General features: G+C 34.5%; 2 protein-coding genes across 2 annotated transcripts; both read left to right on the top strand.

Moving 5' to 3' along the window:
* The first annotated feature begins 6,520 nt into the window (after positions 1-6,520).
* On the top strand, positions 6,521-7,865 carry LOC131019910 (probable aquaporin TIP-type). Its single transcript, XM_057948537.1, has 2 exons — positions 6,521-7,223; positions 7,327-7,865. Exons 1-2 carry the CDS (start codon positions 6,816-6,818, stop codon positions 7,687-7,689), a joined length of 771 nt encoding a protein of 256 aa, XP_057804520.1. The 5' UTR covers positions 6,521-6,815; the 3' UTR covers positions 7,690-7,865.
* Positions 7,866-14,945: 7,080 nt separating this feature from the next.
* LOC131006188 (uncharacterized) lies at positions 14,946-16,900 on the top strand. The gene is made up of 2 exons (XM_057933371.1): positions 14,946-15,311; positions 16,352-16,900. Exons 1-2 carry the CDS (start codon positions 14,946-14,948, stop codon positions 16,898-16,900), a joined length of 915 nt encoding a protein of 304 aa, XP_057789354.1.
* Positions 16,901-17,194: the final 294 nt, after the last annotated feature.

Genomic DNA, 17,194 nt, shown 5'->3' with positions numbered 1-17,194 from the left:
TTATTACTTAGTGTTACATTATATTCTCAATGCATTTAGGTTGAAGAAGTTGTTTGGCCAATCCATGTAGGGGCGTTCGATTGCTTGATAAGATTATCCGAAATTAATTTGGTCTGGTCCGAATTATTTAAAATTAATTTTTTATAAGATATAAGCCAATATTCATAAATTATGATTAATTATACATGGATATTATTTTGAAAATGGAGTAATAGGTTGTATTTATCCAATCAAATAAAATATCATGAAAGTAATTATATCTAATCCTATAAATAAACATCCTCATACAATATATTTGTAAACGTAAAACCTCTTGTACACGCAATCTCATGTATATGATGTATCGATCCGGCGCATCGACCCATCCCACACATTTTACTTCATAAATCAAATTTTCATTATGAATACAATAAGTATGTTGTGGTCCAATGGTAAGAGGTGTTTTATACATTTGTAGGAGATTCAAGTTTGAAAACCATTGGAACTATATTTTTTTGGCGTTTTAAAGATTACCTTTCTTTATGTTTTTTTTTAATTATCTTTCTGTATATTGATTATACTTTTTATCACGATAATCATTATTTTGAATTATTCATATTTTTCAACTACTTGAACCATTTTTCTTTTGTCGATTATTACTTTTTATCATGATAGTCATCACTTTGAATTATTCATATTTTTCAATCACAATAAAGACTTGTTTGTGCATTTCGCTAACTTCTTGTCCAGAAAATTAATCAAATAAGCAAAAGTACAATTAATCTTGAATAAAAATAACAATTCTTATGAAAAAAAATATTTTACAAACATTACATTTATTCATACACAAAAACTTCTGTGAAATCGGTTTTATGGTGAAACCATTTTCACAATGATACTATTTCAATATACAAATGATATTAAAAAAAAATGGTTTCATCTTAAAATTGGTATTATTTGTATATTGAAGTAGAATCATTGTGAAAGTGGTTTCACCATAAAACCGATTTCAGAGGAGACCAACTCTTATTCATATCAATTAATTTTTTTTTATTATAATAATAATTACTTTGAATTTATTTATATTTTTCAATTAGCCTCTAACCCATGATCTACGCCCTGCCCTATCCTGCCCCAATCTGCGATCACCTCCAATTCGACTTGCGTCCAACTTAAATCTTATCTATCTCTTGTTAAAGATCAGTCTCACCCCAGACCTATTTATTTGGAATATATCTTATCTATCTCTTGTTAAAGATCAGTCTCACCCCAACCTATTTATTTGGAATATATATATATATATATATATATATATATATATATATACTCCCTCCGTCCCTAAAATAACTTCCTCTTTTTCCATTTTGGGACGTCCCCCAAATAACTTCCTCTTTCTTTCTTTCCATTTTTGGAAACCTACCCCACCACTAATAATACTTTATTTATTCTTACTTTTCACTTTTCACCACTCCCAATACTAATTATAACACTTTTCACAACTTCCAATAATAATTATATCACTTTTTCTCCATTATCAATACACTTTACAACTTTTTATTAAAACCCGTGCCGTCCCCAAAGAGGAAGCCATTTCAGGGACGGAGGGAGTATAAAACTTTTAGTTGAAGTTGGTACTACTCAATTGAGATTCGTGTAAAAGTGGCTGTCATCACTACTTTCAAGATATGTATAAAAAACGTGGTCGAAACATAATATTGAAAGAAACATTCAAATTACAAAATAGTGAAAGGTATGGTGAGAATTATTGCAAAACGAGGGTACAGTCGTCATTGCGCTTTGTGGAGATATTGTCGCCAAATAAATCTCTTGTTTCGAATTTGTTTGTCGTTTTCAACTTTCCTAAAATTCGAATTTATTTTCCATCTTTCTCTTCTAGTCCTTTTTTTTAGGCGATCTTTCTCTTCTAGTTCTAATGACTATTCTATACGAATTGGTCAAAATTAATTACGAAATTTATAAAATTAAGCCACATAGAAGATCCTAATTAAATATTCTCAATTGATACCAAACGGTACTAATTCTTGTTTATGAATAGTGAAGTCTAGGATTCAAATCTCACCGCTCTCCCTTTCTCGAGTAAAAAAGAAAAAAGTTCCTAAATTAAATCTCAAACTTTAAATATTGCTCTAAAATCAATCCAATTTATGAATTGTTGCAATTAAGTTCCAACTTTTAAATTTTAGCAAATTAGAATCCCCCAAGATTAAAAAGTTAGATTTTAATTACAATAATTCATAAATAGGATTGATATTACACTTATATCTAAACTTTAAAATTTCATTAGCAACTGTCAAAAACAAAATAACAAAATGTAGTTTGAAATTAGAAAATTTAAAGGTGGACGGACAAGAACCATCCCGTTATGTATTCTTTTACGAGTTAATTTGTGAGATAATCATATTGAACAATGAAACTTAATATTTGGCCACCTATCTAAAAACACAAAATTTAGCCATTTTTATGTTTTAGAACTGCTTTGCCCTTAACTAGGGCGGATCGGATTCGGGTTAGCACACGCGTTGGGCTTCAGGTTTGGATTGGGGGCATGCGGGTTATGATGGTACAGTTGGTACAAATGGGTAAATTCCTGCTAATTGTGCAATTCATTAGGTACACTTGGCACTGTTATGTTCATTTGTGCCAAATGTGACTGAAGATTAAATGATGTTACAGTTGGTACAAATGAGTAAATTCGTGTCAATTGTGTCATTCATTAGGTACACTTGACACAATTATGTCCATTTATGCCGAAAGAAAAGGGGGGTGGGGAGAGGGGGGGAGGTAGAATCACGTGTACGAGGTTGGGCTGGGTAGAGTAGGATCCGCGGGATCAATGGTATTTTGGACTGAAATTGTAAAAAATTGTCATAATTTGTGTTTTTCAAATGGGTGGCTGAAAATTAAATTTCATTGCTCAATATAATTATATAAGTGCATATTCTCTTTTTTTGAATTTAAGATTTTCTAAGAAAATTTGAATCCCTCCTAAATTTAAATCTCACCATAATATAATCAATTGATATTCAAATTTTGTGGATTGATTGATGTCAAAATCTTAACTTCAAATTTATGTATATAATAATAATGTGAATGAATTTGCAACAAATGAAAAGATTAAGATATTAATCCCTCCTTCCCATAAAATTAATTCTTTATTTTATTTTGGGATGTCTAAAAAAGATAGTCCACTTTTTTAATTAATATTATATAAAAATATTATTTTACTAAACTAATCTTATTTAATGTTTCACTTAAATGTGAAAATGATGTGTGAAAATAATAAATATGGATATAAAAATAAAAACATAAAAAAATATTTTTTTAAAGAACATTAAATGTATTTTTTTAATATGTGTGAAAAGTAAAAGTGAATTAAATTGGTGGGACGAAAGGAATATTAAAATACTTTAAAATTAAGTATAATTTACAATAAGCTCCAAATAGTTGAAATTTAAATTCCAATTATCTCAATCTGTAAATGTTTAATACCTATTCATCGGAGAATAAGATTATGATACTCACTATGTCCACGAAACAATGTCATGAGAGAGGGTGATACGAGTTTTAAAAGAATTTGTGTTATTTATTTAGTGAATGGAGAAAGAGGTCCTCAAATTAAGAAAAGTGAAAAAAATTAATTAAGTTAGTGAGCGGAGAAAGATATCCACAAATTATTACTAACATAGATTATGGCATTTTTTTGTGGACGGATCAAAAAAGTAAATTAGGACATCTTTTCGACAGATAGAGTATATTTTTTCACACTGCACTCATTATATTCCTTCCATCCATTCACAAAAAATAGTTTTTTTTTTTTTGCTATTTTGAGATGTCCACAAAAATTAATCATTTTTTTAGTTTTTGAAAATTATGTATTAAATGATGGGTCCTATTATCCCATCACAATATAATTTATTAACAATATAAACATTACTTTCTAAGTTTTATTATTTTTCCACTCATAATATAATAGTAACTAATTTATTAAAATTTGTGTAATTTATTATTAGAATTATTTTTTGTGGACCAGTATAAAATATTTTATTAGAGGGTAGAGTTCTAGAGAATTCTTTAGGCAAATGAATGATTATGGGGTGACCGAAAGAAGTGAGGAAGGGACACACAGCACAGGTCGACATCACACAGACCATGTGACTTGGCCCTTATCCATTGCGTCCACGTGTCAGTCGTCCGGACAAGCTGCTTAGCTGTGAGTATTACTGCACGTGGCCCCCACTCCCACCGCACACTCTACTTTCCCCCGCATTTTTCCTGTCCTGCTCATATTATCAAACCACCATAATTTGCTACCGCCACACCTCCTATTTCTCTACGGACAATTATACCCTTGGACCTAATTTGGAAAGTTTCCACCGGAGCTTGGAGAGAATCTTTACTTGTTTTCAAACTCATCGTCTTTGAATCTATATCTTTATACTACTAGAAAGTACTCGTTTCAATAATAATGTATCAAAAAAAAAAATAAAATACATAAATTAAGAAAATATAGATAAAATAAATGAGTAAAAAAATAAAAAAAAGTGAAAAATAAGAGAGCTATGAAGTAAACGAGGAAAGATAAAAAGAGTAAATAAAGTAAATTATTTTATTTTTAAAATCAAAATATTATAAATGGATCCAAAAATAAAATTGGGACGTTATTGTTGAGACGGAGAGAGTATAAATTTTACAAATTCGTTTAATAAACAAAAGGATTACATTTTTATAGAGGAAAAAAGAAGATTAGATTGAGTTTGAGATGAAGTGAAAAATATCTTTATTATTATGTATTTCAATTTTATATTCTTTTAAGAATGTCACAAATTTTAATAAAATAATTGAGTGTGTTGAAAGTGGAATACATGTCTCACATTTTATAAAATTGTGTGAATTAATATTATTAAAAAATAGAAAAAAAATGAAATTAGAGAATAAATTAAAATGATAAAAAAGACATGAAATTGAGGGACCAAGGAAGTATTACTTTTCTTCAATTAAATTTTCTTTAATGATTTTAAAGTAGAAAAGAGCTCAAACTTTATCAGACTCATCACATGTACATTGTTTCAAAGGAAAAATCACGTGTGAGTATGCGTTTATATAAACTTAAAGTGAATTTTCTTTTGTTATATTATGATGGGAAGTTGATCCCCTCCTCATGGATGACACTGCACGTAAATTATGTTGTTGTGCCATGATCTACAGATCATACACAAAATTAAATCATAAGAGGTTTACAGTATTTAGGGCTTATTTTGTTTAAGTAGAAATATAGAAAGAGAATGAAATTAAACAAAAAAAATTAAAATGAATGGTAATATTAACTATTTTTTTATTAAGTATTTGATTTAACAATGAAAATTATTGATTAATAAGGAATTCTATTTCTTTTGTTTCTCATCTATTTTGAATGGTAATAAATTGGGAGATCGAGTTATCCTCAAATAAGAGTAATTGTTAACTCATTATTCAAATTAAATAACAAGTGATGAATTCAATTAATTAAATCTCTTTTCAAGCTTCAAAAAAGCTCAACTAAACATAGGCTAAATAATTTATGGAAAATGAAAGTATAGTAGTGATATTTATATTCTAAAAGTATCCACATCAGCTAACTCGATGGCTTGACTTGAGTCAACTGATTCAAACCTTACTGACTCGAGGCTCGACTTGTTCTATTGAGTTAAGCTCATCCGTCATAATTCAAGGCGTGTGTGTTATAATAATAATAATAATAATAATAATAATAATAATAAAATCAAATTTTGTAATTGAAATTAATGTAATTTTAATTCAAAGAATTTTGTTATTTTAATTTGTATCATTTAAACTAAATCACAAATAAAAAAATCAAAATTAATTCATATGAGTCAACAGAATGAATCAGATCAATGTAACACTTGATTCAAAAATGATCTCAGAACCTGAATAAGTCAATACTTAACTCAATCAATATGAATGCTCTAACCTTTCAGTTAACCGAAAATATAACACCGATATGTATACTTATAACCTTCTAATTAGAAACGGACTTACATTGCCGATTAGGCAAAACTACTTTAATATTTGATCACCCCATGGAGTAGCTGGTACTACTATTGATAAATTATGTGGCTGGTCATTAATTAATTTGTTAATTACTAGTACTTTGATTGAATTTGTAAGAGCATTGGCAACGCCCTTACTCGAGCGCCTACTCGAGTAGAGAGGTGCACTCGAGTAAGGCGTTGCAGGGAGGGGCTACTCGAGTGTTAGTCTTCGAGTATGCACGAGTAATTTTTTTTTTCTTTTTCTTTTAATTCTCTTCTCCTCTTTAAAAATTTCTCTCTCCTCTTTAAAAACTAAAAAAATTAAGTAGGCTATCAAGTAATCCCAATACAGTACTACTTACTCAATAACATAATTCACTATCAAGTATGCTATCAAGTAAGCCCACTGCGGATACTCTAAGATATTAGAGAAGTTACAGTGATTAGTGGGTTAGGAGAAAGATAATAAAAACAATGAAAAAGGTCGAAGCAATTATTGAGCAAAATGATTCAATCAGAGATTAAAAAAATCTGACAGTTTGACGAAAAGGGTACAATAGTCCGGTTTTTGAAGTTGGTTGATAAAATAAAATGATAGTCGGCCATAAACCATAGTTGGCAATAATGCACGGGGCCACCGGCAACCGGCTGCAGCGGTGCGTCACAGAACCCATGCAGAAAATTTCCAATATAAGAATAGTACCGCATGCACTCATCTCTCTCACTCTCACTCTCACTCCTCAATAATCCCTCTCCTCCTCCTCCGCCGTTGTTGTTGTTCCCACCATGCCGGGCCCCGGCGACCACTTCAACGTCCCCCTCAGCCGCGTTGCCATCGGCAACCGCGACGAGTTCAGGCAGCCCGGCGCCCTCAAGGCTGCCGTGGCTGAGTTCATCAGCACCCTCATCTTCGTCTTCGCCGGCTCCGGCGCCGGCATTGCCTACAACAACCTCACCCACGACGGCGCCGCCTCCCCCTCCGGCCTGATCTCCGCCTCCATCGCCCACGCCTTCGCCCTCTTCGTCGCCGTCGCCATCAGCGCCAACATCTCCGGCGGTCACGTCAACCCCGCCGTCACCTTCGGCCTCTTCATCGGCGGCAACATCACCCTCTTCCGCGGCATCCTCTACATCATCGCCCAGCTCCTCGGCGCCACCGCCGCCTCCGCCCTCCTCATCTTCACCACCGGCCTGGTACGATCAATCTCACAGATAATTTTGAAATTTGTTGACTTGAACGGAAATCATCCCCAATTTGGTTGCAACTAACTAAACCTAATTTAACTAATTCGTGCAGGCCGTTCCGACATTCGGGGTGGCGGGAATCTCGGTGTGGTCGGCCTTGGTGTTCGAGATCGTGGCGACCTTCGGGCTGGTGTATACCGTGTACGCGACCGCCGTGGACCCGAAGAAGGGCGAGATCGGAATCATCGCGCCCATCGCGATCGGTCTGATCGTGGGAGCCAACATCTTCGCGGCCGGGCCGTTCACGGGAGCCGCCATGAACCCGGCCGTGGCGTTCGGGCCTGCTCTGGTGGGCTTCAGCTGGGCCAACCACTGGATCTACTGGGCCGGGCCGTTGGTGGGGGCCGGGCTCGCCGGCATCGTCTACGAGGTGTTCTTCATCAGCCACACCCACGAGCCCTTGTCCGAGTTCTGAGCCTTCCAATTTGTGTTGTTGCGTTTGCTTTGTGCATCAATTTGAGGAAGTTTAATTTAGTTTGGTGTTTCGTAATTTCTGGTTTGAACTTGGAGTTGGGTGGGTCCCACTATCAAATGTATTTTTTCCTCATTTATTCGTCTCTTTCAACAACCCGCTTAATTTATTTTTAATAATCGTCGTCTTAATTCCTCCAAATTACGGATAATTTATACTCCCTCCGTCCGCAATATCGTTTCCACATTTGCCATTTCGGTCCGTCCGCGATATCGTTTTCACTTCCATTTATAGAAGTAGGGTCCACAAACTTCCACTCACAACAATTGTGGGACCCAAACTCCATTCACTACATATCCACTATAATCCACCACTTTTTTTAAAACCCGTGCCATCCACAATGTGGAAACGATATTGCGGACGGAGGGAGTATAATTGGAAACACTCGTACGTGAGTGACTTCTTTTTCTGTTTTGTGGAGAATTTCTTTGAATATGGTAATCATCTCCATTTTCTTTTTTGGAAAATAAAATGGTGTAATCTGATCTACACTATATTTAATAATATCTGTTGATAAAAAGTTCATGAAATATACTCCCTCCGTTCTATTGGGCTTGTCCCATTTAGTTTCGACACGGTTATTAAGGACAATATTATTAGTGTTTTAGTATTATTAGTGTTTTAAGTGTGATAAAGTAGGAGATAAATGCGATAAAGTAGGAGAGATAATGTAATAAAGTGATAAAGTAGGAGATAGAATGTAATTAGAAATTCTTATTGTTTAGCTAATTGTCAGTACTATTTATGAAAATGGGACAAGATCAGTAGGACAAATAAAAAAGGAATACGGGACAAGATCAATGGGACGGAGGGACTACTATTTACACGGTCAATATTAGAAGGCTTGATACACAGTAAACTGTGATACATTCGAGCTCATGTATATTTTGTGATTTTTAAGTGAATATGAAGATGCCTTACTATTGCCTCAAAAAAATTAATAAGAAGACGCATATTACTAGAATAATTTAGATGCGACAGAAATGTGTACGAGTAAGAAATTGTCTCTGTTTGTTTCCTCAATAATATGTTTGCTGGCCAAAATTTCTAATTATTTAATCCAATCGCATCAAATATTGACAATGGTGATCATGTCATTAAGACGTGTTAGTCGATATTAATCATATACTATACTCCCTCCGTCCCTGAAATAAGTTCCTCTTTTTTCTTTTTGGGACGTCCCCCAAATAAGTTCCCCTTTCTTTCTTTCCATTTTTGGACAACTACCCCACCACTAATAATACTTTATTTATTCTTACTTTTCACTTTTTCACCATTCCCAATACTAATTATAACACTTTTTTCACATTTTCACCACTCCCAATACTAATTATAACATATTTTTCTCCACTATCAATACATTTTACTACTTTTCCTTAAAACTCGTGCCGTCCCCAAAGAGGAACTTATTTTGGGGACGGAGGGAGTATCATTTTTCTCTCTCTCTCTCTCTCTCATGCGTGTATACTTAACACTATATTTAATTCTACATAGCATATCGGTAGCTTTCAGTCCTTGGTGGCAACGTTTTACGTCTCTGTCTCATTATATACTTTTTTTTTCCTGGAAATAATTATCTTAACTAACACTATCTAATTAACCTAAATAAATTAGTTGACTCCAAAAAAAAAGAAGTAGCAGTTAGCTAGGGACGTAGACAAACCAAATAATATTATCAATATTAATTACTTGACGGTATAATTACTAGATTTTAAGTGGAAAAAAAACTTTATTTATTGAGGCTAAATCTGGTTTACTACTGCTTTCACTTTATTAATTAATTTCCCCTTGATTTCTTAGATTCTTCATCACTGAAACGAAAAGCAGAAATAAAATGTATCGAATTCATGAAGAAAAAAATGAATTAAAATTGAAACTTACCAAAGTTGTGAAACTTTATTTAAGTTACGATAACGTAACATATGATGTAATTGTATTGTTGGAATATTCGCTATGTAGATCTAAAAGCAGTCACATCGAGGGCGGGGCTGAAATCCAAATAGATGAAAACTTAATTATCGCTCCTCCAACAAGATCGCTACACTTTCATGGAAATATGGATAAGTTATAGTGACATGGCATTCAATATTGTTGGTGTGCGCGGTACCGCATGGAGTCTGGACCACGACATAAATTAATATCAACAATGTACGTAGAAATAATGTAGTGAAATGGCCATAATGAAGACTGAAAATCAATTTTTGGCTCATAATCTTAATACATCAAAATCTGGCTCATACTTTTTATTCGGCCGCTGGGGTGATTGCGCGGCCGCTGGAAGCTTATGGGTGAGTTGCGCGCTCGCAGGGAAAAGTCAGCGCTGCACGTATGGCACTTATGGCATTAATAGTGCCATAAGTGCCATACGCATCATTTTATTACTTATTTTTGTTTTGGATTTTCCTTGGCATAAGTGCCAAAAGAACCATTTTAAACACTTCCCCGTAGGGTTTAGATGTTCTATTTAGGGTTTAGATGTTCGATTTAGGGTTTAGATGATCCATTTATGATTTCTTGATTCTATTACTGTTGTTTCTGTTGCACGTATGACACTATTAGTGCCATAAGTGCCAAAATGACCATTTTACTTGATTTTATTTTGGATTTTCGTTGGCACTTTTGGCACTAATAATGCCAAAAATGCCAACGAAAATTCAAAATAAAACCAAAGTAAAATCTTGGCACTTATGGCACCATAAGTGCCTAACCCGACCTAGCACGCGACCCGCGTGTCTGATCCTACCCGGTCCGCCTCATTAAGGGTAAAAACATCCAAATCAATAAATATGGCTAAATTTTATGTTTTTTTTTCAATGTGTGGCCATAAATTGTGTTTTATACTTCATTTTGGCTATTTCAAAATTTTACTCATGTATGTAAGTAGGATCGTTACACCACATAAAATAAAAAAATTACACCGCACGCATGAAAAATTAAACTCAAGAGTCCAAAACCTTTTTTTTTTTTATCAAGGAAAATTTATATTAAAAGGAAGAACAGAGTCCAAAACCTATTACACGAGAGAGTCTTTGTGTATCTCAACTTTATCACTTGAACTAGGTCTCATTACCCGAATTGAACATAGTTGTTTTAAGTTTAAGAGTTAGAGAAAAATTCACTATCTTGAATATGGCATTTAGGGCGGATCCACGGTCGGACATGCGATCGCCCTGACAATTCTTTATTATTATTATTATTATTATTATTATTATTATTATTATTATTATTATAAGTTCATCATTTTTTATATGTAAAAATATAATTTCATCCATTCATTTATAAAATTCTAGCTCCTCTTTGATTAGCTATATTTCTGCAGCTGCAAACAATTAGCGTGTTTTGAATAGTTGGAGTTTGAAATTATTGATATAATTAAACTCTATCTTCGTTTGATTATGACAACCTACCAGTAGGAGACTAGAGAAACAGCATAATAATTTAATGGCCTTACTTTCAACTACTACAATTTTTGGCTTTTGCTGTACAGATTTCTGTGAATTTCGAAAATGCGTCGTTGCGTGGATTTTTTCTATTCATTTATCACACGTTACATGGAACTTTTTATATGTATATTATGTTTGAATCTCATATTCTTTGTTATAATACATTACTAGTTCGTCTTTCCGTGCGATTCACGCGCCATGTTATATTTATTTATTTTTAAAGTTTCAAATTATATAAAATAATTATTATCTATGACTATGAGATAGATTAATTGATAAAAAAATAGTATTAAATTTAAATATTATTATTTGATTTAAAATAATATATTATAATAATATTATCAACTCAGTGAGTATTGTATAATAATAATAATAATAATAATAATAATAATAATAATAATAATAATAATAATAATAATAATTAAAATTATAGATTGTAAAGAAAATAATTTAAGTCAATTTCATTTTGAGCAAATAACCCTAAACCATCAATATAACAAAATTAATAATAGTCATTTAATATAATAATTTTGGGCTCTTAAAAGTCCAAACTATATTATTAGTAAAAGTTTATATTTAAATAACCTAAAACTAATTAAAAATAAAAATAATAGTATAAAATGAAAAATATAACAACAAATATGTTTATGTTTATATAAATAAATAAATAATTAGTATACATACTTAAATAAAAAGAGCGCTTTTGAAATAGTCATTTTAAAGAAGAAAACACAATATTTGGCCACTGATTAAAAAAACACAAAATCTGGCCATTTATTACGTGTAAAGACCGTTTTGCCCTTAATTAGGGCGGATCTGATTCGGGTCGAATTCGAATTTGCGCGCGGGTTAGGCACATATGGCACTTAGTGTCATATGTGCCAACCGAAAAAAAAATCTAAGTATATGACACTAATGGCACTAGTATGACCATAAGTACCATTCGTGCAACACACTAAATTGAGAATCTAAACCCTAAATGGATAATCTAAACCATAAATTGGGAATTTAAACCCTAAATGATAATCTAAACCCTAAATGAATAATCTAAACCTTATGGGGAAGTGTCCAAAATGGTCATATAATTGTACCAATCTAAATAATATCAGTGTTGGGAAATAAAAAGAAATATCCTACCCTTAGTTTTGATGAGCCCAAAACCCTTGGATATTAATTTTACTAGACTAGAATTCTTTTGAACTAATCTGTTAGAGTTCATTTTTCTTGTATGGTCTGAAGAGGCAAGAACTAAAGACCGAAAGACTGAAGAACTGAAGTCTTGAAGACTGAAAATTGAAGGACTGAAGCTACATTGTACACCATACTGAAGATTAAAGTCCGCCTGTATTAAATGCTAAATTCAATGAAGGATCTGCAGTGAAGTATAAGTGTAAGTACATCTGATCAGTCAAAGCATTCAATGCAACTGAAATAATTATGTTTTGAATGGAAACCTCGGACTGATAGTGAAGATACGGACTGAAGCTGGAGTAATGTATAACACACTCAGTGTTAACGAATGATAAATTGAATACTTCCAGTATACGCCGCATTTAATGCAAATGACATTGCATTTAATGCAAGGATATGGTGAATCGTCCTTCACCCTGCAGAGTTTCCATTACCGTGTTACTTTATCCTGTAACACCATGTCCTATTTCAGAAAGATCATACCTCTTTTGGCTTAAATGAGATAGAGGACGAAGACCTTGAGCCATATTTAAATTGACAAGTCAAACGGCAGATAGTGTTGAAGGATCCCCTCCAACGGATCTATTCTCCAACATCCACCTATAAATAGAGCTCAAGGACCAACCTTCGACCTCACCGATTCAAAAACTTACGCTGAAGCTCTACCAAAATCAAGACTTAACTTATACTTAAGCAAAATACTTGAATCGAAGAAGAGAATAACTATTGCTGTAATTATCAGTCTATCTGATATACATAAATTCTCTTAGAGCATCTAGGCAAATAGTCTTCATCTTTAGCCTAGACCTCGATTACTTGAGAGCCTGTTCTCAGTAATCTTAAGTTGAAGATTTGAACCTTTTCCTACAAGAGTGAGAAGAGCGTTTGAGATAGAGAGAGTTTGAGATGGTTGTCTGAACTCAGAGATTCTTAGCCTCCGCAAGCTAGATAAGTGTTGTCTTAGCAACTGTGAGTTAAGAAGGAGAAAGTCCAACCCAGTGCGTTGACTCTGAAACGAGTGTTTCAAATTTAAGGTTTGCTGTGCACCCGCAAGCACAAGCCCATTGATTGTTAATGTGATCGACTGACCATGGACGTAGGAACTTGTTTTTCAAATCACATAAAATTCTCTGTGTTTTTATTATTTTCAGTATTTACTCTACATAGTTGTACACAAACTCATATTCGTACTGAAATTGATAAGCTGAAAAGAGGAACCCTAAATTGACAAAATGATTCACTTAAAGGCTATTTCTTAAAATTGTTTCCGCTCCAAGTGTTATCAGTCTAACTGACAAATCTTCGGATAGTCAGTAAGATTTCTAACACTTCTCTGATTATTTAACTGAAAAGACTGAATCCCTACTAGAACAATCAATGTGTTGACGTGTTCTTCATACTGAAGTTAAAATACTGAAACACTAATCAGTATCAGTCTACATCTGCCTCTTAACTGATCTTGCTTTTAACTGACCACTTCAGTTAATACACTTCAGTATCAGTTGAGATACTGACTTCAGTTTACAAAAGAAAATTTTGAATAGCCTACTGGTGTATTCCCCCTTCCCCACACACCTGTTCAGTGACCCTCTGGGACCCAACAAGTGGTATCAGAGCATGTTGTTCGCAAGAACAGTCTACTTTGACCCGGTTCTACTGAACTAGATCCTTTTCAAAATCTCTATATTCTCTTTGTGCTACATGAGTGTATTTATTGTTTCTATTTAACCATTATGGAAACTAACTTCAGCAGGTCAACATCCCTACCAACGTTTGCCATAAACAACTATGAGTATGGAAATTCAGAGTCAAGAGCTACCTCACCGCCCAACATTGCAGGATGTGGGACGTGATCACAGAAGGTCTAATCGTCATCAAAGAGAAAACTATGAGGACTTCCAAAGAAGCATGGAAAGATCCCTACTACGAATCCATGATCAAAGAAAAGCATGAGTACACATCAGAAGAACAGAAGCAAGATGAACTGGACAACCTCGCGAAGAACATCATCTTGGGCACCGTTCCGGACAAACACGTGATGAAAATCATAAAGTGCACAACTGCCAGAGAGATGTGGAACATCCTTGAAAGGATGTGTGTTGGATCCGAGGGAGATTAAAGAAAACAAGCTGACTATAACATGCCAAAAGTTTGACAACTTCCTAATGCTGACGAATGAATCGATTGAAGAGATGGAGTATCGATTTAACCTAATAATGAATGAAGTTCAATCCATCTCCAGAAACAAGTACACTCAGCGAGAGATCAACCTAAAGATCATACGAAGCCTAACTTCTGCAGAATGGCGGATGTATGCCATTGCTCAGCAAATCAAGCCAAATTTCAACATACTGAGCACTGAGCAGTTGCTCTCTTACCTTAAAGCCAACGAATTTGATATTCGACGAAACAAAGTCAACAAGAAAGCTGGAACCTTATATGAGGATGCTCCCTCAGCCTCCAAATTAAGGAGCAGCACTAAAGGCTGCATCAAAAGATTCCAAGAAGCAGTCGAAGGAGTCGACTGATATCAAAACTGAAGACTTTTTCAGTCAATATGCACTAATGACTGAAGGGTTTAACAAGATGGAGTCGAGGTTCATAAAGTATAAGAAGTTCCACAAGAAGAACTTCAAAGGCAAGGAGAAGGAGTACAAGCTAAGATACTCCAAGTCCAACGATAAATTCGAAGAGAAGAAGCCATCTACTCCAGACTTGAAGGATGTGAAGTGTTTTGGCTGCGACAAGAAGGGACACTACAAGACTGGTTGTCCTGAGATTTCATACTTAGAACGAAAAGCCCTTCGAGCCAAAAGAGATTTCATATTCTCTTTGAGAATCTCCTGGAAGAAAATCAAAGATTGGAGAAAGAGATCAGTCAAGCTCGGACTGAAAAGGAAAAGACCAGTGTCTACCTTTCGGATGAAATTGGTCTTGATGAACTGATTGTATAGAACAATGGATTAAGAAAGGAGATCGAAATTCTATAGTCTGAGAAGAGTAAGCTTCAATCTCAATTGGAAGAGACTGAAACTGATCTAGAGCGAACTGCAAAGGAACTTGATGAAGCCACATTTGAAGCAGTTCGACTAAATGACAAAATGGAATAATGGGTAAAGAATTGCATGAAGAGCTCCCCATTGATGAAGCATTTTCCATCATCGACACCAGTGGAAAACGATGGAGAAAAATTGACTACAACAGAAAAAGGCAAATGGATAGAGACTGTGGAAATAACTGAAGAATCAGATGACGAAACATCAGTCAAATCAAAGACAAGAAAATGAAGATGATGTCACATAGGAACATTTTTCCTCCTGAAGACTACGAACGACCAAAGGGAAGATACTGGCAACTAATAATCAAAGCCATCAGCAAAAACTAAAGAATCCAATTCAATACAGAAAAGATGAAGGCCCCCTAGACTGAACCATCATCAGTCTAAGCAACTAAAGAATCAGAACCCTCGTCACCAACCTAGGGGGAATCAGAACAACAAGAAATTGAATCATGTTCAGTTTACACGTGAGCAAGAATCTTGGAGTCAAAATTAGAAGTTCGGACAAATTCAGTATCATCCGAAGCAGCATCAATCCATACCTCATTAGTTTCCACATCACTCTCACTATAGACAACATCAGTCTATAACTCATCGGTATTAGCCAAGACATCATCAGTCTACAAATACTTCAGTATTTCAGAAGAGACACAATATTGAAAGAAGGAGACCTCCAACCTATCCATGACAGGAAAATAAGAAGAAGGAAATGCATAAGAAGCAAGTAACTGATACGAGAATAAGAACATCAGTGCAGACTGAAGAAGTATCAACTTCAGTCAAAAGGCCAAGTTACAAGAAAACAACATCTCCACCGCATGTTATGAAGCAGATTTGGGTTCCAAAAGGAACTAGAACTAACATGCCGGGATCCAAACATTGATTAGGTACCTAAAATTCTTCTTTCTTGCAGGGTAAAACCAAGAAACAAAACAAGAAGAAAGAAGAAGCAAAAGCCCCAAACAATACCTGGTACCTGGATTGTGGATGTTCGAAACACATGACTGGATGCAAGGAGTATCTAACCCAGTATGTGGAAAAGGCTGGATCCAAAGTCGTATTTGGAGACAACTCACTTGGAGAAACAAAAGGCTACAGTGAATTAAATATGGGTAACGTATGTATATCTAATGTTAGCTATGTTTCTTTGTCTGTGAGCCAATTTTGCGACAGCGGATTCTCTGTGAAAATTAAAAGGGATGAATTTACAGTGAGAAACAACAACAAGAAGGAGGTGCTGAACGGGGTCAGACAGGGAAAGCTTTACGTGGTTTCTTGGGAAGATAGTTCACCTGAGACCTGCCTAATCAGCAAGAGTCATGCCGAGCTCAACACCATTTGGCATCGAAGACTCAACCATCTCAACTTCAAGACAATCAACAAAGTTGCTAAACACCAACTAGTGGAAGGACTACCTCAAATAGTCTTTCAGAAAAAGCAAGAATGTGGAGCATGCCAATGAGGAAATCAGACTAAAGCATCTTTCAAATCAAAGACTGATCACTTCTCCGAACGCATACTACAACTGCTTCACATGGATCTATTCAGTCCAGTGTCTCCCAGGCTTTAACGGTAAAAGATATGGCCTAGTAATAGTAGACGATTACTCACGATATACTTGGGTTGTTTTCCTGTATAGATAGAGTGAGACACTGAAGGAATTGCCGAAGCTGATGAAGAGATTTCTCGTTGAAAAGCAATTCGACATCATCAGCATAAGATCGGACAGAGGGACTGAATTCCTTAATTCAGTAAT

Source organism: Salvia miltiorrhiza, chromosome 1 (genome assembly GCF_028751815.1).
Source record: "Salvia miltiorrhiza cultivar Shanhuang (shh) chromosome 1, IMPLAD_Smil_shh, whole genome shotgun sequence".
NCBI lineage: Eukaryota > Viridiplantae > Streptophyta > Magnoliopsida > Lamiales > Lamiaceae > Salvia > Salvia miltiorrhiza.
Note: the sequence above shows the minus strand (reverse complement) of the source record. Positions and strands in the feature narration are given on the sequence as shown.

Coding starts and splice junctions, on each gene's coding strand:
- LOC131019910 (XM_057948537.1), top strand. CDS start 6,816: ATGCCGGGCCCCGGCGACCACTTCAACGTCCCCCTCAGCCGCGTTGCC. Junction 7,224..7,326: donor TCATCTTCACCACCGGCCTG/GTACGATCAATC, acceptor TAATTCGTGCAG/GCCGTTCCGACATTCGGGGT.
- LOC131006188 (XM_057933371.1), top strand. CDS start 14,946: ATGACTGAAGGGTTTAACAAGATGGAGTCGAGGTTCATAAAGTATAAG. Junction 15,312..16,351: donor CTACCTTTCGGATGAAATTG/GTCTTGATGAAC, acceptor TCTTTCTTGCAG/GGTAAAACCAAGAAACAAAA.